Source organism: Panicum virgatum, chromosome 2N (genome assembly GCF_016808335.1).
Source record: "Panicum virgatum strain AP13 chromosome 2N, P.virgatum_v5, whole genome shotgun sequence".
Taxonomy (NCBI): domain Eukaryota; kingdom Viridiplantae; phylum Streptophyta; class Magnoliopsida; order Poales; family Poaceae; genus Panicum; species Panicum virgatum.
In genome coordinates, this window is record NC_053146.1 from 11,918,495 (window position 1) to 11,938,783 (window position 20,289).

Below are 20,289 nucleotides of genomic sequence, written 5' to 3' on the forward strand. Positions count from 1 at the left end.
TTTATAAATTTTCGGACAATAGTGTTGTGCAATGTTGAAAAGAGCCCGCTATTAGTTTTTTAGGAGATCTACTGCTACGCTATGCAGCATTTATCCGCTACATATGCTAAAGGGGTTTTATGAGATTAAGATGTCCACTAAAGTGGCTTTTGCGAGATGTACCAGTACTAAATGTCTAAGTTGCTAGTAGATTTTAGTGGTGTTGTTTGCTCAAAGATGTAGTCAAAAGTATTGATATCTAAATGAACGTAGCATGGAAACTAGACAACATAGCATAGGCACCGTTGGGCACTTAAGAGACATGTTAGTGTTTATTTTTTTATTGTTAGATCAATAATGGTTATAATTTTACATGTGATTATTGATTATTTTATCATCCTGCTAAATGATTTAGTTTTCGTTATAGCCCGCTATAACTTTCAAAAACTTTTAGAGAAGGCTGCCACTAAACTTCATAGCCCGCTATTTACAACATTGGTTTTGTGCTATAAAAATCATAAATATTAAAAGTAGCCTAATTTGATGAATTTTAGTTTTGATTGTAAATGCTATATATGTCTTCTTTTTTTGCAAAATGGATTCGTCTTCATCAGTTGTATCACTGTAACAAGTTTTATAAATTATGGTGGTTGTTTTAGTCAAGAAAAAAAGGGTAAAAAACCACAAGTTATTGTTCATGCAAGTTAACTGACAGACTTGATGATAGAGCCAAAGAAGGGATAGAAGATAAAAAAAAATGAGGCTAAAGAAGGAAGTGAGTTTTTTAGGACCACGGAAGGGATTGTCATTTCTTTCAGGGTCATACAAGGAATTTACCCGAAGTCTAAGCTCTTCGGGTAGCCCTACTAGGGGTGAACTGCAGGTGTAAAAATCATCTAGTAATAATGTTTTTTATTTCTTTACCTCCTTTTCTCTTTTTAATACTTCTATCTTTTCTTTTTAATATAATAGATGAAATAATAAAATTAGATGATCATCCTTCTAATAATTCTATATTTAGCTCCATAAAACATGTTATACCGATAAAATTATACTCTCCTCTAATCTTTATCATATTATGCCAATTTTTTCAAATTGGCTATTGATCCAAATCTTACACAGGTACACAGAACATAAAACATTAGCGGATAAGATGAGAAAATAGCATTTCATACAGTACTAATAAGCTATATTCTGACGAGCAAAAGGTCACATATCTACAAAACATATATCCAACAAACAAGTTAGGGAACCGTCAGTCTTCTCCAACAACTTTACAGACGGTGGCTTCAGCAATATTCCTTCTTGCTAGAGAGAGGCAGAGCGCCTGCCGCTGGAATAGCTCCTCCACAGGAAGCGATTAGAGGGCGGAAGCGCGGAGCTGCTTGCTTGTAGGAGAAAGACAGGGGAATCCAAGTAGAGGTGTTCGAGTAGCAGGTTCGATACCATAAAAGCGATAGCAGTGATGCATAGGTAGGATTGGAGTTGTACAGATTGGTATCTGATTACACGATAAATGATTACTGACCAAGTCAAACCAAACATGTAACGGTATCGGTTCCCCTCCGTAATCCAATTACGTTACCAAATGTTGAACCAAACACCAACTGGGTTCTATCAACTTTCCAGCATCGAACCAACAGATTTGCAAAAAAAAAAAAAAATACGAGTGTGGTTACACGGGAGAGAAGAAGCAGATTCGATCTCACGGTGAAAAGAGATAAGATGGGGGCAATTTCGTCTCTTCAGATCTTTGTAAAATGCAAATGAGAAGAATTGAGAAAATAGGCTGAAAACTCCCGAATCGAAAGAATTCGCGTGTGGAATGTCAAATTTCAAAAAGCATGCGAATTGAGTGTCAAATCACGTGAGGCGTGCGAATTGAGTGTCAAATATCGAAATTTCTCGCCCAAAATACGAGTGAGCCCATCTCATTTATGTCCGGACAGGCCAGTTGGATATGGGCTGGCTCGAGAGGCCCGCCCATTTAACATTTGCTGTTTTCCTAAGGATTTGGGCCTGTCAGCTCTCCCTAGGCCCATTAGGGGCGTTTCCACAATTTATACATTTAGCCATTTATTCTCAAAGTTTTTATTCCAATTTCCAAAAACATATCATTTCAACTTTCAAACAGCACCCCCCACCCCAACCCCCGCAGATCCTACAACCATTTCAGTTCACTTACAAGAACGGGGAATAGCCTCTCCCGCTCCGAATAGTAGTACGTGAATGGATCTTGCTCCTGCCTCGTCTTCTAATCTTGTTTACATCCTTGTCATTTCAACATTAACAAAATTCAACAAAGTTACGGCATATGCATTTATCAAAAAAAAAAGGTTACGCATATGCAAATAGCGTGAAGATAAAAAAAAGTACTACTTTGTTGAAAAATTAGGTTAGATCTATCACAATTCACACATTACCTGTCACGGTGGTAGTCTCCTGCATATATCATGGGGGCATGGGCTCCGGTTTCTTCATTATAATTTTTTTTAAAAAAAAATGCATCGGACACGGATGTCTCGGCCACTTCAATTCCGAGACGAACTACTGCGACACAGCTAGCTGTTGCCTCCGCCGACGGCCACGACGCGCCGAGGTCGGGTCGGACTGCGAGTTCGACTCGGTGTCCAATGGCGCCGCCGAGCTGTATAAACAGAAAGGGCGCGGGCGCGGCACGTTCTCCATCCCTCGGACATTCGATCATCCCAACTCGCCGCGACGTCCATCCGAATTCCTCTGCCATCGTCGCCATCCTCTGCCTCTTGACAAGGCGTTCCTGCAGAGAAGATGGGCAAGAGGTGCCTCGCGATGGTGCTCTACGACGACTCCGCCGCCGCCGTCCCGTACAAGCCCGCGGGCGGCCGGGCGTGGAGCCCATAGAAGCCGCCCCCCTGAATGCCATCGCGCCGCGCAGGCTGCGGCGGCCGCTGCCGGCGCCCGCCCACCGAGACGCGCCGCCGTGCCTGCGCGCGCACATCCTCCCGGCGCTGGGGCTCCGGGACGCCGCCGCCGAGGTGCGCTTCATCCACGAGAAGCGCGTGACGAGCACCGACCTCGACCCGCGCCAGAACCGGTTCCGCATCCCCACCGACGGCGCCCTGCGCCGCCTCCGCCCGCTCCTGACCGTTGCGGAGCTCGACGCCGCCAACCTGCTCCACGACCCGGCGACCGTGGCGGCGCAGCAGCAGGAGCCCGAGCCCGAGCCCGAGGCGGAGCCGGGGAAGAAGAGGAGAAAGAGGCAGGGGATGGTGCACGGCGGGCTGCCCGTGAGGCTGGTGGACCTCGCCGCCGGCGCCAGCGGGCAGCTGCTGCTGTCGCGGTGGTCGAGCAGCCACGGCACCATCGTCAAGGGGAGCGGGTACATGGACTACATCCGGCGGTGCAGCTTCAAGGAGAACGACGTCGTGGAGATCTGGGCGTTCAAGCAGCGCGAGTTCCGGCTCCTCGGCAAGACCATCTTCCCCGAGAGCGCTCTGCATGTCCTCGTCGTCAAGAGAGACGATGGCTGCCGCTACTGCACCCCCGCGCCCGCCCACTGTATGGAGTGAACGACGCTAATCGATTGATCAACGACCATGACGCCACTGACACTTGCAAGGACAAGATTCAGATAGATTCTTAATGTAGTTAGAGAAGAAGGCCTGCTCAAATTTGATTTGTAACCTTTTTTTTCTTTTTGTTACCGTCTTCTTTGTATGCTTAATGGAAGTCAGTCAGATATAAGACGATAGGCTTTGGTTAAAAAAATCAGTACGTTTCTATGACTTCTATCTCTATCAGCCAACAATCAATTTTCTTTTTGCGTGGAAAAGTGGTTTTCCATTAACACGTTGTGAAAAATTTGCGGCATTTCTTACAGAATTCATGCATCCAATCAGAATTCAAATGGGTCCCGGAAAAGAATTCTTTGAAGAACCAAATGAAATTTACATTTCTTTTCCTTTACTGATCCAGAGATGTGAAACTTGTCAAGATAACACTATGAACAATCAAAATACTACGGAAGAAGTAACTGCCAGCCTACGGGCTACGGCTAGAATAGAACCGAAGTGGCTAGACAACTAATGAACCACCAGCTTCATTTTCCTTGATAGTTCAGAGAAACACCAGTACAGAGGTCTGAAAAATGGACCATATTGAGCAGTAAAACAACTCACATGGCATAAACCGATGTGCACCATCAACACTCAACTGCTCTTTCCCAAACCATCCGGCTCAAGTGTGCCGAACAGAAATGGTGCTCCACAATTGCACCAAGACTTGTGGATACCCAGAAATACAGGTGTGTCACTGTTAAAGTATTTGCCGATCACTTTTCATTGGAACATCACCTGGTCTGAGAAATGAACTTGCGCTGTACAAATCTCTATGCTTCAAAAAGAACGATAGCTACAGAACTTAGGTTCCCAAAATAAGCTCCATCTTCAACATGAGCGCTAGGAGTTCAGGGGTCTTCTTAGTCCACTTTCCACCTATTAAAGAAAAGGAGTCATAACCATCTCCAAAAATACATGTCTGAGCAAAGGAAACTGTGCATCTACGTAAAGGCAACACATCAGGTGCAGTCAGGTTTTATGGCGTAATTCAAATGAAAAGGTCTGAAAATGGAAGATGGTAATTATGGAGTATTATAGCAGTAGCACCCTAAAAATTTTAGTGCCCAAGGTGCCACCTATTAGCGAAAATTTGCTTTTGCCACTAAGCTGGACCCGTTCATCATTATGCCCCTTCTCAACAGTAACCCCATGCTCATGTAAGAGCTAGGTACTAATCTAGAGACAGGCCAGAACCTAAGCACCTAAGCAAAAGATTCGTCCATTTTGCGCAAATTTGATTTATTTTAACTGTCAGTTTTTACTGTGTTTGATTGAAAAGCATGCAAAACTTTTGATCATTGCGAGCTTTACAACCAACATGCCCTCCATAACTGACAAAAGAACCAACTAAAGTATGTATTGTTGCCATTCACAACCAATGACCGATCTTCTGGATGTTCAAAATAGCCTTCTTATGCCACCTAAACTGAAGGTGGAAAAGTGCTGAAACTGAAAACGAAAGGAGCAAATAAAGGTAGTGGCAAAAACAAAATGAGCAAAGTTCCAGACGCAAAATGGACAACTGGTCCACCCTCAGCGGTAAAAACGTTTTTTTTTGTCATAGTAGGCAGCAGAAAAATAGGTGCATTCTCATCTCATCAGAACTCTCAGCCAATGGGCAGGTACCATACAGAAGATGGCTTGAAACTCAGAGAGCACACGAATACATGATTCAGATTGTATTAGTGAGCAGCGGCTCACTGCAGAGTGTTGCTTATTTTTCCAAGCAGACTTACAAAGAATAATAAGATGAAAGAGATAAGGAATAGCAAATGTTGATGAGCAAAAAAGAAAAAGAAAAAACAAAACACCTACATCCACGCTTTGTAATATGTCAAGGCAGAGATTAGTTTCTGCAATCTGCTTATCAAGCACTACATGATACTTAGCACTTCTAATGAAATCAATTCAAGAGAGTATCAGAGAATCAGGGACCCATAGCAATAGCATATTAGCATCATAGGTTACTAGTACAAATAAGTTATCATACTACCAATGCTTTTATTAAGAATTCAAGATTAATTGCGTTCAAAATTTTGCAGAACATAAGTGCATTCATAGAGGCAACTGAAGCTTAAATTTCCATAAGGTCCTAGCTATTTGCTAAGGACGCTATTTGCTAAGGACTTTAGATGGCCATGATTGGGATATATATAGACATTGTCGCAGTATCACTTACATCATTAGCCAGAAGAGATCTACAAGCAAAAGATTTTAGTCGTGGAGATTGGCCCGCAGATGTTGAACCACTGTCATTACTACCACTTTGTTTATCACCCTGCAAACAGATAGTTTTTTTTTTAAATTAACACACTCCAAACTTGCAATTGTAGCAATGTTGACAAGAGTTGCAGCATTGGTAAATGACTTGAAGAGTATTGTACCCTAGACAATGCTTTTGCCCAATTTGATTGACAAGACTTCTCTAAAAAAAAATTTGATTAAGAAGACTACAAAACTACTCTCAATCTCTCATGAAAAATGCATACAGACATACAGTACATTTACAACTGAAGGATTCAGAAAGTAACAACTTTCAACCTGGGCAGATGTATTACAGGAAAACACTCAAAATCAGTATTGCCCTTGTACTTGCTATAAAAAGGCAACCAAAATCTTTGTGGCAGTGAGAATACAGAATTATAACATGAGAAACTGTGCAGTTCATTTAATGTCATTGGCTTTGTGATAATCTCAGGTAAGATTCATTCAAGGTAAACCTTGTTATCTACAGTTACTGCACATAACATAATGATAAATGTAACCATGCCATGGCGTGACTTAGATAAACCATGGAATGTTTTTTTTCCTTTTTTTATTATTTCTGCACCAGAGAAAAAATCTTGATCAGTTTTTCAGTGGTCACATGGAAGCCCATCTATCCCATGGGAGAACAATTTGACTCGAGGAGTAATCAATATAGTTTTTGCACCTTACCAGATATCAACTGTATTTAGAAAATCTGTGAACTATATATAATTAATTGTTCCAGACCTCATGGCTAATTGGCTACATAAACTTCAAATCTCATCACGATAGCTAAAAAGCTCTAAATGGTAGAAGCAATCCAAAAGTACAGCTCAAACATGTATTTTTCTATTCTTAACTATTATTCGAATGTCTTACCAAAGAGAAGTGCCACTTGAATGAAAACTGTGCAATTAAGTGGGTTAAAGTTACTAGAACAATTAAAAAGATAGTACTCTATACTCTGCAACTATCTTGTTAGTACTTCAGACAAACAAACACATGGAAAGATGTAATCCCAGTTTGTGTTATAGTGATACAATGATAGTTTAGGAGTGAAAAGGGGGATGCATTCATTTTGACTTGATTTTCTAGGATTCCAACAAGATATGGATCTGAATTTTTCTAAAGTGCCTATAGCACATCCAGTGTACGCTGCATTCCTCAAGACTCAATGTTTATTGAATAAGATTAAAAGCAGGCAGCTAGAGAAGACAGATTTATTGAGGTAGCAACATAGAAAAAATTGGCACAGGTACTTGGTCACCTATGCTTTGCCCAGTAAGTCTAAAACATCCAATGAAGAAAGAACAGAGGGGAGTAGCATAGACTAGAAGGTACCTGATGATTGCATGGATTGTTCCGGAAATCCTCGAAGAGTGACGAGTAGTAAGAAGGATCATAAATTGAACCTCCCAGTATATCGTCTGCCATGGAGCTCCGTCTAACTGAATCAGATCTAGGGCTTAAGAAACTATTTCTTACTTCATGATTTGCATCAAAATATGTTGGCGAGCTGGACGAGGCCCCTAACCTATACATCTGGATCCATATGAATGAAGACAAAAACCTGACTGAAAACCCAATGATTTGCATCCACAATGCTAGTCTCAGTGAGAAAACAAAAAGTTGACCATACTTCTCATCAGGAGTAATAGTCCTGTACAAGAAGATGACAGAATTAAGGAAATAAAAAGTATGATGCTAGAACATAGTCATTGTTGCAGAAGCAAATATGTGTACATTCATCAAATAGACACATATGTTCTTCCCAGTCACAAATAAGTACCTTTGAATATTGACACATTGTGCCAAACACAACCACTAGACTCTATTGTGACGTCTTTACAGAACTTTGTAAAATTAAAATGTTACAAAAACAAACATTGAGAAGAATCTACACATATCGTTCTACAGGTTCAATCTAAATGTCCCTAAATATATTACCGCAAAAGTTCAGAAAATACGACTACATGCATAGTAATATTTGCTTGGGAGTACCAAATAACTTATGCTGCTAAATTCTAAGTTTTAATATTCATAGTAATAACCAATGAGATTACAGAAACCAAAACCCATATAGGTATTCGTTGCAAGAAAAGTCATTGGCAAATCAATTCTTATACAGTGTTGAAAATGCAGCATCCAGTGGAATTTTTAAGTAATCAACTTTAGATAATTGATTCAAACATTTTTCAGTCAATTAGGCATAAGATGAGGGTCATAACTCTTAACAAGATTCAAGAAATAAGGGTATGCCTAAGCCTCCATAAAAATTCAATACCATGTGTAGAGGAAGAACAGGGAAACTAGCATGGGAAACAGATTGACATGGCAATTCAGTATGTTAGACTCCAACAAATGACAGTAAAACTTGCAGAGTGGTTGTTACTTGTTTGTTTCAATGCATGGTTTCAGGAAAATCTAATATATCAACGAACAGGGAGGATAAAAAGCTATTTCGCACAGTACTCCATTCATTTAAACATACAAAAAGAGTACCAACACAGAACAACACCATCCAAAGTCACAAGCATATTGATTGTACAGAATATCATATTCCTTTCTCCATGCATAGATTCACACTACAAGAGATGAAAGGACAAGGCAACTAAACTGAAAGATGCTGGTTGCAGAAGACGGACCAGATAGCATGTGAGAAGAGTATAAACCAAGCAACATCAAGGACGACAGCGAAGAAGAGAAGGACAGCATATGTCCGGCCAAGTCTCTGGCTACTGCTCTCGATTGCAACAACAGCAAATAGACCAATCACCAGGTTGATGACAAGAACCCCATTGAACAATGCCCCAAGTGATCCGATCAGTGCACAGCCAATCTAAAACGAAAATTGATCAAGTATTTATGAACACGAATACCACAGCTTCATTAAATTCAATATCCGCTGAATGACGGTCCATTTCAACATTTTAAGCATTGAAATAGCATAATCATCAAGAGAACCAAATGTAAAGCTAAGTACCAGCAGAGCTAACTACGTAGGATGCTAACCTATGCCAAGCATCACCACATTGTAAGCCTACCAGATTCCTCTCATTTGTTTCATCAGCTTGATAGTTGATTGAACATAACCATGTTTAAGCGATGCACTAAGTCGCATCCGACAAAAGCTAGCTTGTTTGATTGTTTCTAGCAATGTAAGGATAAAAAAGGCAGCAACAGGGACTGCCCAAATTCAGAGAAAAAAATCCAATTATTAAGCTGTTAGCGTAGTTATCTGTGAAGGAAACTGAACGTTGAAGCTTCATCTAGAAGAATACTAGGTCAAAACCCAAGCATCAAGCTATGTCCCTTCCTCTCATTCCACGCCTAAACCAGAAACTAAAGGGAACCCCATCTGAATCGCATTCAACCAACACTGCAATTTCCCACCACATTCTGCAACTAAAATCACTAGACAAAACTTTGGTTAGCCACACTCACGCCCCACCGCGCGGAATTACCACCACCGGTTCGAAAATTTACGGCACGCTCAAACCCGACACCATCAATAGGTTTCCTATCGCGGATACTAGCAGCTGCGGCCGCAGCAGCAGCGAGAACACGAGCGAGAAGCAGGCTGATCTCGCGAAGGACAGGGCAGGCAGCCGAGCGGGGCGCTGGGGCCAGGCCGATCCGACCGCCGGAGGCGACAAGAGGGAGGAGGGGAATGCGCACCTGGAGGTAGATGAGCGCGAGGGCGAGGGACTGGAGCGCGTCGTAGTCGCGGAGGAAGGATCGCAGCCGCGGCCCGACTCCGAGCAGCGGCGGCGGGCAGCAGGGCATCACGAACCCCCCGGCGAGCCCGGGCGGGGGGCGCGCGTCGGAGCCTGGTCGGGTGGCCTCTCGCAGGGCGGCGGCGGGGAGGCGAGGAGGAATCCTGGGAGGAATCTCGCCGCGGATTCGCGTCGCGCGGGCGGGGCGGGGCGGGGGAGGAGAAATCTGCCCTCCGGGCGCCGGCGGATGGTTTTTCTCGGTTAATCGAAGGGGCCGAGATGGGCGCTGCCGCGAGGCTTGTCTGATTTGTTTAGGAAAATCTTTGTCTTTACTTTATTTTAAAAATAATAATAAAAGTAATTGAAATAACCAAAAAATGATTAAATACTGTTTTGATTTCACCACAACACGACCATGCTTCTTTAAAAATAATTAATAAAAGAATGAGCAATAAAACGAGTCAGTGACTTGAACCTAACTGAATTGGCATTTTGATTTGGGAATTACTACAAGCAATTAACTGTGTTGAGAGAGAAGAAAAGCTAACTTTGTGACTAAAGAATGGAGTGCTACTCGGGCATTTCTGCTCACGAATCTTTAGTTTTTTAGCTTAGCCTCAAGATATATGCTCTAGGTACGTGCAAACCTTATAATGGCGGGGTTAGGTTTGTGTTTGGTGGTTAAGATATACAAATTTGATAGGACTACAGGGATCAAGGGAGAGACCTACTAGACCAATCCATGATAATGCTACACTGAAGACAACACTAGTTTCAAAAAATTGCTGGTCGGCTGACAAACTAGCCGAACAGAGCTCTCAATTCTCTTTACGGTTATTTCCCCACCTCATATTTTTTCCCAAAGATCTTGTAGGCCAAATTGAATGTTGTTTGTACCGATATATTTGGAATTTTGGTTTTCCATATATAGTGGCTGTTTTATATTTGCTAGGTACTTGAATTTATTTCTATCCAAAAGACATCTTATTGTTCTAGTGTGCCTTCTCCTCCTGGAACCTTAAGGTCTTATTTTCTTAATCCCTTTTAGAAGAGAATCGAGGGGAATTTTGTTTTGTTAGGGATTTAATCCCTTCTAATCTTCTCTAATCCCCTTCAATTCCTTGTACCGAACAAGGTCTAAAAGAGCTTTTACTTCTCACCAAGGTCGTTTCCAGGCTAAGTGCCAGAATTAATATGCGGCTACGTGACTAACCTCAATGTTTATGTTTCGGAAGGGATTAATCGTGCTTTGTCGCCACTAGTTTGCATAACCAACAGACAGACACGCAGCAGCACGTGCGAATGGAACCACACGTGCTTAGCCTACAGGTGTACGACCATGCCTTGATTGCGTGTCGCATAAACAAGCTTGCGCAGGCCCAGCTCAAGTGCTCGCAAACGCGCCGGCCATTCACTGGTCTTGTTTGCCATTCTAAAAAATAGCGCGTACGTTTTTCGAAAAAAATCTCGCACGTATAAAATACTAAATGAAGTCTATTTATAAATTTTTTTTAAAAATGGGTGTAATTTTTCACGACGAATCTAATGACGGTAATTAAACGATAATTGACTACAGCGATGCTACAGTACCCACCCTCTAATCGCGCGGTCAAAGGCCTTATTAGATTCTTCAATGTCACTAGCGCGGGGTTATGGAGTTGGTTTTGTAAACTGTCTTTATTTGACACCGTAATTAGCGATTAAAATATTACTATTTATTAGCACGCTAAAATTCTAGTGCGAACCAAAGGAGGCGATAGCGCTAGGAGAGGATTCGCTCCCAACTTTTGACATGTCAGTGTCAACCGTCCAAGCGCCACTCCCGTGCTCCCATGTTGCGTGTTTTTTTAGCATCACCACCAGATTTTGTTGATCATGGTCATGGACATTGAACGGATTGAACGGATAAATTTACAAATAGAAGAATTTGCAAGCAATAATGCAAGCTCATGTAGTCTGACTTAGTTAATGATGGACTTGCAAATCTGTAAAAGACGCAAGCTAAACATTTCTTTATCACAGTTAGTTACTCCAATTACCCCTCAAAATAAAAAAAGTTAGTTACTCCAAATTATCCCTGTTTATTGTTGAAGCTAAAAGAAATTAAAATTGGCTGCAGAATTCAGCGAGTCCTAGGACAGCAAAAGAGACAACGTTAACCACCAGTCCACCAGCAAATCACGGGGTTTATTTGGACTTGTTACCATCAAGATCATCAAGGCCTCCAAACTACCGACATTTGTCGTGACACGCGAAGCTGAAAACGACTTCTCATAAAGCCACGCAAATGCAATAATCCGAGGGTACCCAAGGGGAACGGACACCTGACAAGGACCACCACTTCAACGACGCCCTATAATTCATCAACTGTACACGAACTATCAACTAGATGTACTAGAATTTCAACAAAAAGTATACATACTAAAAACAAAATTCGGGTCTCAATGCACAGTGGCAAATATAGATTTTTGGGTTAGGGTGGTCCAACTTGACATAAATTTTTTTATGGCGGTAAATATATCATACTACACTAGTTTAAAACTCATCAAAGACATCTAATAATATAGTAATAAGATATCTTACAATTTCAAACATTAGAAAATCAACAATTAAACCTCAAATTTTCATATATGTTATTTGTTAGATGAATAACTTTTATATGTATACCTTAAAGATGCAAAGTTTATGGTGGGCCTCAACAGATTATGAATTGTGATGTACAAGTTTCTTAATTTCACATTTTAGCAAATTTGGACATAGATATTAACAATTCCCATTGCCATTGTCTTGTGATTCTCAGGCCCGTATAAACACATAGCACAAGTGGCACGATCCCCCCCACAACCCCAAATTGAAAGGGCCCCATAATTAGCAATTGGTCTACCTAATCATCAGTTACTTTCCACGAATCCACTTCAACGTGCACCAAAATTTTGCAGACTAATGTGGCATTTAGAGACGAGTTAGATCGGATTCATCGGCCATATTGTTCTCCATTGATCCTCACCTTACCCATTCTAAATTCTGAACACCAATGGCAAGAGGAAACTCAAGTTGAAATTAAGACCCCTCCTACTTCTTTCTTCTACTATTACACCAGTAAATATCTCTTTAGAAACAAGAAAAAAAAAATGGATAGGGACTAACCTTACAAGGACTGAAATGCAATTTTAGTTTTCTACAGGAGTGCTTTTGTGATATTAGTTTGTCAGCAGTATTAATTGGCTCCCACGGCCACTACACGCTCATTCACGCCTCTAATTCTGCTCGAGTCGGCCGCTCAACCTTCCAGAACCCCCAGCATCAGAAAACCCCACCCACCATGCCCGCCGGTCGCTCGCCGGCGTCCTCGGGCCGGCGCCGGAGCCGCAAGAAAGGCCCGCCGACACCCTCCCCGCCTCTCCCTGCCCAGGATTCGAACCCGCTGCCGCCCGGCACCGAGATCGAGGTCCGCATCGACGACGAGGGCTTCTACGGCTCCTGGTACGAGGCCACCGTTGTCGGATTCGACCCCGCCGCCGGCAGGTCCCCGGCGAAGTACACCGTCACCTACGCCCACCTCGAAGCCCAGGACGGCCCCGAATCCGTCGACCCCTCCCACGTCCGCCCGCGGCCCCCGCCTCCGTCGAGCCGGGGATCACCATCGTCGACCCCTGCGCCGCCGCCGCGCTTCCTCCTACACGACTTCGTCGAGGCGTTCGACTGCAACGGCTGGTGGTCGGGCATCGTCGTCGCGCCCGCGCCCGCCGACCCCGGCTCCCCCGTCACCGTTGCGTTCCCCATCACCCGCGAGGTCCTCCCTTTCCCCCCACACCTCGTCCGCCCCCGCCGCGACTACGTCGGCGGCGGGTGGGTCCCGTCGCAGGCCGTGATCGCCGTCAAGCCGAGGCGTCCCGTCAGGGTCTACAAGGCCGGGGAGAAGGTCGAATTGCTGAGGGAACGGGGGGCGTACGGCGACTGCTCCTGGTTCCCCGCGACGGTGGCCAAGGCGGTCGACAGGCTGAGCTACGTCGTGGAGTTCATGGATGATCAGGTGGGCGGGGGGAAGGCGGCGGCGTACCGGCACTGGGGGTACATCAGGCCGGCGGAGTACCATCGCCCGCGGGGGAGCAAGGTGCGTCTTTGCCCTGGCGCTGTGGTGGAGGTGTACTGCGACGGGGCATGGTCGCAGGGAGTGGTGCGCAGGGTTGTTAGGGAGGGTTGTGAGTATGAGGTCAGTGTCCATGACGAGGAGGCGGAGCAGTTGCTAACCAAGGTGGTGCACCAGCTGAGGCCACTGTACATTTGGAATGGCAAGCATTGGACGAATCCGGGTGACAAGGTAATACAGTGAATGCACTTAGTAGCTGTGTTTCCTACCTTTGCAATTCACATTGTGAGGATGATGCCCACAATGTAAGAGACCATACTATAAGAGTTAATCCAAAAGGCATTCAACTAGTATCCATAGGAACTTGGATGCATATGGTACAATGCATTGGTTCCTCTAAAATTTACACCTTTTCATCTTATTCTACAGCTGAATTTGCATGATCCATTCTTAGTATTTCTTCAATTATGCAGATACATGTTAACTTGAGGCAACAACCTGCATCTGGGAAATGTCCAAGCTCACTTGTCGATGCCACATCTAGTGATGATGAACATAGTGGTATTCCTGAATCTCCAACAGCCAAAAAGTCAAGGGGGGAAACACACCTTAAAGCACAAGCACATCAGGGGAAAATTGATGCCTTTGGTCATGTGAGTTCCCTTCATGGTCTAATGAATTAAAGTAAGTTACATGCAGGCTACTTACAGTGCTTGTCCATGTTAATATTTTTGCAGGTGCAAATTCAGTTGGAGGAAAAGAAGAATTCCTCTGGTAAAGAAATTGTTTGTGATTTGAGTGACTCTGCAGTATGTCAGAAAACTTCAGCTTGGACTCGACAGGTACATTCTTCTGATTGAAAAATTTTGTGACTATTTAATCCTCTCCTTTCTATATTTTATATTCAAGTGGATCTTCTTTTTTCTCAATGTGAAGGTGTCAGGAGGGACAAGTAGCGGTTCAGATTCTGAAGGTGTTAACTTTGATAAATGTAAGTTGCTCCTCTTACATTGATTCATCATTGTGATGGTTTATTAAACTTGACAACTGTTGTACAATCTGCAGTGGCTACAAAGGAATGTCCTGGTCTGCTGGACAAAGAGCTGTCTCGTACGATCAACAGGGTTTGTCAAGCGAACAGAAATGCAGATGTGTGCACAGACACTGCTGCTACACAAGTGACAGAAAGCAACCCTCTTACAGAGATACCTATCCTATCTCTTGATCATGTAGTTCAACAGGATGGGAGCAAAGTGGATGAGAGGTCAAACATGCTACATTCACAGAATGCCAAGAGCTCAGAGTTTACCACTGACAGCATCCAATTGAGGACCTGCTCCTTTTCTGGGAGTTATGTGCCTTCACACATGTCTTTCTCTCAAATCTCTGATTATCAGGTTCCATTTGTCAAGAGCTCACCTGTATGGCCTCTAATTGATGCGTTGGATGTGTTTAAGAAGGTATCACAGCAACCACATTTCCGTCCACTTACGAAACTTTTGCCATCATTGCGTGAAGGAACGGCTATAGGTCTGATGGCCACATTTGCCAGCACAGTGGAGGATATAAGCAAATTAAGCATAGCAGACAGCATTGCATCATTTGAAGAGAAGATCACTACGCTTCGCCATCTGGAGGAACATGGATTTGATGTTCAGTTTTTGCAGTGTAGCCTGGTTAAACTGATCCAAGTCAAATTTAATCATACTAGTTACCTCACAGAAAAAGACCAACTGAAAGCACAGTTGCTGGAGAAGTCAGCTTGCCTGTCCCAAATTGATGAGCGACTTGACAATGAGAAACAAACTATGGCTAGGCTTGAGGAGGAACTTGGGCGTGCTCGCTGCGAAGCACAGAAAATAGCTGAGGAGAAAGAGCGTGAAGATGGAGAGCTCTTAATACTGAATGCAGCTAAAAGAAGCGTTGAGGAAGCAAGTGCTAGTGCTGAGCTGCAGTTTCAGACTGTCTTGGCTGAGCTGCGTCGCGGGAGCTTATCATCATAAGTTGCTGATTGATCATTTTGATCTCTCTAGCTTGACATCTTGTTAACTAATGCTCCAGGGCAGTACTAAAAAGAATGCTCCAGGGCCTCGGTTACCGAATTTGATAGTGTGGTTGTGAGGTCCTTTAATGACTGAATCTGTTAGACTTTCTCTCTTTCACTGTTTGTTCTTTTGTGGTCTGAAACTTCACCTGGAACTTTAGCCAAACATCGTGTGGTGTTGCCTTTACCCGATTGAACCGGGCTTTGATATTGTTCATGCCAGATTTTCCCCAGGAGAATCTGAGTTGCGCGGGGGTTGGCAAGCTGTGAATTTGTGGTTGACTGGGGCACCAGTTTTAATTATGAGAAGAATTAGCTTTTGTTTGGAATCCTCTTGGAATGCAGGGTCTGTTCCTCCAGACCCTTGCGATTCAACTGATCTCTACTCACCAGCAGCTTATAGCATATCTATACCTGTATATATTATATTAACGGAACCCACTATCTATTATTAACTACTATTTCTTTACTCTCACGTTGAATCACATCACCCGAATAATCTCTTCCATTCAATTATTTTGTTTAGTTAATCCTATCTATTGCCTCCATTGGTTCATTCTTACCCAATATACTCCAGAGGCATCTCCCTATCTTCCTTATTTATGCTCCCCTCTACAAAGCATTAATGACATGTGGTGCAGCCACATCATCTTAATACTTTTTAACTGTATGATATCTCATCCAATGGTCTGTGCTGGCTTTGGGATGTTCTGTGTTCCGTAGAAATACCAACAAAGCGGTGGAAGTGATTATTATCAATAACAAAATAACACGAACAAGCACATGTGATCTTCCCCGGTTATAATCACAGTACTCCACCCAGTGAGCGTATCCCTTTGTCATGCCAATACGGCAATAAGCTATTGCCACTACACCATTTCATCGGCCTCCGCCGCCACCATGACCCGCCATAACGGGCAGTTCTTCTTCTTCTTCGCCTAGATGTGGATACACTTCTCGTGGAAGAGCGGCATGCCAGCACCTAGCTGCAATGCTAACCCTGCCAGAGCTCCTCCTAGCATGACTCCGATGATGCCGCGACAGGAATATAAGAGGACCTCCTTATCAGCTCCTCTTCTTTACTCAATATATTCTCATTTACTACTCACTTTGCAAATAAATGGAACCGTTCTTGCGGCTCAAGGGACACCACAGCTAATTATAGGCACTAAGCATTCATCTCCATCACTCACTTACGTTACAAGATATAAAAAAAATCACTTACGTTCACCTCTTTCCGGGTTCCATTCCAGGGTCACTTGTAAATTCCTCATTGATGCTACCGTCACAACGTAGGACCTCTCCCACTGATTTGCACCAAACTGAGAGATGAAATCAGGTATACGAATGAGAAACCCCAATCTAATCTTTGGTATTATGATGATTGATTTGTCAATTCCCTATCCTAATTATTAGTTACGTTGCTCCGTGCAGATCGAAGATGTGCGGAGGCCATTTTGACAGAGTTGAGGTGCTCCCGTACTCGCAGGGAGTAGCATCTACCGGCAGCAGTTTCTCTAGCGGCTTCCTGGTCGATCATCTTGGAGCCGTCTGCTCACGTCTAGGTATATAGCGACTTCGATGCCGCATTGTCCGACAACCGGGGATGTTGGAACCGAGGATCGACGAACACGAGACATGGCGACGAACGCCCCGGCCGCCGAACAGCCTGTGTTATCCCACTCGGATCACCTCTTACACAGGGATTACATGTCCATTTAAAGGCCTCCCGGCGACGCAGCGCCCACGCAATGCCCTCCGGCGAACTCGGCGCGCACGTACGCGCTCTCCCTGGCGACCCGGCCTTCTCCACCTTTTGAGCAACGAACTCCCGTGAGAATCGGTCTCTAGTGCCTTGACGTGCTCCTTCCCTGCTGCCGCCGACTAACTCGCCTTGTCCTACGCGCAGCGCTCCTGCGCGACTTGAACTTGACGCACGAACACACCACGCAGCTAGCCCACTTGACCGACCCACGCGCTAACTATCTACGCATGGATTAGCACAAGCTAATCTACATGCAAGTATGCAACACATGCACGCATCTACCAGACAACCAACGCGCACACACGAACAGTCAGGTTTATTCCTAACAGGGGACGACATAAGCACTCACTATCTTCCATGCACAAGCCCACGGCGATGGCGCAAGAATGGTTCTGCTGCGTTGATGAAGCCCTTCTGCTGCTTTTGTCTCCCCGTGTTACTTGCGCGCGTTTGGCTCTGAGAGTCCTTCCTTTCATATTAGTTACTTACCTAATCTTCTGCTGGTGGCCTGAGGGTGCCTGTTTGTTTCTGTAAGAGGGTTTAGCCTGCTGGACTAGTGAAGCACGCTACGGTTGTTTGCTAGACCTTTTTCCTTTTTTGTTTTCGCATGATGTTGGTACCTGAGCTTGCTGTAATTTCGTTGCTCCAGAGTAATGAAATTCGGGCTCTGCCCTTGATGGAAAATAAGCACTCACTATCCATGTACTGCATCGCACCGCACGTGCTCATCAGGTTCGACAGCAATTGCGGCGTCAGAAGCACAAGCATCCTTGGGTGGAATTCCATGTACGTACAGTAGCGGAGGGGATCCTGTCTTTTACTTTGATTTTGAGATTTATTAATTCATAATCTTTACTTTCTCGCTGCTTACAGATCAGAGACCTTTCAAAGATCATTCCATTTAAATGGAATGCTAGAACATAGAATTGTAGTGGAGTACGAATGTGCGAGGAGTATGAATGGGCCTGTATTGATATACCATTTGATCTGAGGTGGCAGCGGCCGACATAGTGGGGCAGGTCCCTCCCGGTGGAACATATTGTGCTATAGTGTTATTATGTAAGAATTTAAGTATTATATATAAAATAAAATATTATGAGATGGAGACTCTTTTCCTTTTTCGATTAAAGCCATCGTATTCCGAAACTCACAGATTATACATATGCCCATTAGAATGAATATAGTTATATATCATTCATTCATTATATATATATATATCCCTAGGAATATTTTATTTAGATATTTCTCCATTAATCTCAAAATATATTACCTAAACTATAACCTCAAACTATCATCTTAACTATAATCTCAAATTCCCACAGCAACGCGCGGGAAATTCAACTAGTTATAATGATTAGGATTGGCAATAATCTAGCATGGATCTTGACAAAACACGGCCTTACCTTCAATTTTTTCCACGTATTTTGCTGTAAGTTTGCAACTGATCTTTATCGTTTTTTGCCAAATTTTTGTGATCAAGGGAAATCCGCTTTATACCCTCGAACTATCACAAAGCCGACTTGAAAATTTCAACTACGAAACTGGGTATCAACAAAAAAAATATTTTTTAGTACTGCCAAATTTAAACTAAAAAATTCATAAGTAATTCATTTTAGGTCAAAAAATCTGAAATGGGTATCAACAGTTTTCTAAAAATATAACATATCTATTGGAATGATACTTGTCAGTCATTCAGATTCATATTTTTATATTCATAATATTTAGTTGCTTGTAGTTATGCATATTATTTTTGAATAACTAAGATTCAAATCGAGCAATAATAGATAGTTCATATTTTTAGAATAATTTTGGTACTAGTTTCATATTTTTCTGATTTAAAATGATTGGTTTTAATTTTTTAGATCCAATTAGAATTTTTTTATTTTTCGAAAAAACAAAACCCACATTCAAAACCACTTTGGCAGCTAAATTTGCCATGTTTTGATAGTTGGATAACCTCTATTATCTGATTTTGTTGTTGAACGTTGAAAATCAAACTTTTGCAATAACTCAAAAGTGTAAATTGGATATTTTTTCCCCAAAAATTATAGATCCCTTACGGTAGCCAATCTGCCAATCTCTATGGATCTTTGACCACATTAGCCAATCTCACAACTCGGTAACGAAAATTCGGCAATGCAGAAATTTATTACAGCGACAAAAGAAGCTAGGAAAATTTGTAAATTGGTGATCACCGACATACTCCGTGGACTCCGACTGCCAGCCAAGTCGTCCACCTGGCTGCCAGCTGGCGCGCGCGTGAGGCCTACGCGCCGCAACGGAACCGACCCACCAGAGCGCGCGAACAAAACCCCAGGCGCGCCGCCTCCCCCCCTTCCTCCCTCCCACCAAATCAAATCCCCCCCGCGAGAGCTTTCGATTCCCGCACCCCTCCCGATCTCGATCCCCACCGCAACTCCGCGCGCGCTTCGCGATCTTGATCCGGCCCCCGCAAGTGCTCCTCCCCGTTCCTTCTCCCCCGATCCATGCTCCAAGATCTGGCTCCTTCCACTCCCGCCGCCACGGCGGCGGCGGAGGTGGAGGAGGAGGTGGATTTGGAGGGGGAGCGGCCGTGGTCGCCGCCGATCCGGATGAAGCTGGCGCCCTACGCCATGTACTGCGTGTTCGGCGCGGGCCCGGCCGGCGAGAAGCTCGGCCGCGCCTACGTCGCGCTCCACTTCGCGCTCTACACCGCCAGGGCCCTCGCCCTCTCGCCGGTCGCCGAGCGGGCCGCGTTCTGGTCACCCGTCCACGCCGCGCTCCAGTGCCTCTGCTACGCCGCAACGGTGCTCGTCGCGTGCGCTTTCATCCGCTGGTACATGGCAGTCGACGGGGTCTACGTCGTCGAG

General features: G+C 43.9%; 2 protein-coding genes across 2 annotated transcripts; one reads left to right on the plus strand and one right to left on the minus strand.

Moving 5' to 3' along the window:
• Positions 1-3,868: 3,868 nt before the first annotated feature.
• LOC120659760 lies at positions 3,869-9,801 on the minus strand. The gene is made up of 5 exons (XM_039937984.1): positions 9,504-9,801; positions 8,471-8,664; positions 7,167-7,485; positions 5,758-5,856; positions 3,869-4,454 (listed from the first exon to the last, which is right to left on the minus strand). Exons 1-5 carry the CDS (start codon positions 9,609-9,611, stop codon positions 4,419-4,421), a joined length of 756 nt encoding a protein of 251 aa, XP_039793918.1. The 5' UTR covers positions 9,612-9,801; the 3' UTR covers positions 3,869-4,418.
• A 3,008-nt stretch (positions 9,802-12,809) lies between these two features.
• On the plus strand, positions 12,810-16,004 carry LOC120659761 (DUF724 domain-containing protein 3-like). The gene is made up of 5 exons (XM_039937985.1): positions 12,810-13,862; positions 14,105-14,284; positions 14,369-14,473; positions 14,568-14,622; positions 14,697-16,004. Exons 1-5 carry the CDS (start codon positions 12,864-12,866, stop codon positions 15,632-15,634), a joined length of 2,277 nt encoding a protein of 758 aa, XP_039793919.1. The 5' UTR covers positions 12,810-12,863; the 3' UTR covers positions 15,635-16,004.
• The last annotated feature ends 4,285 nt before the right edge of the window (positions 16,005-20,289 follow it).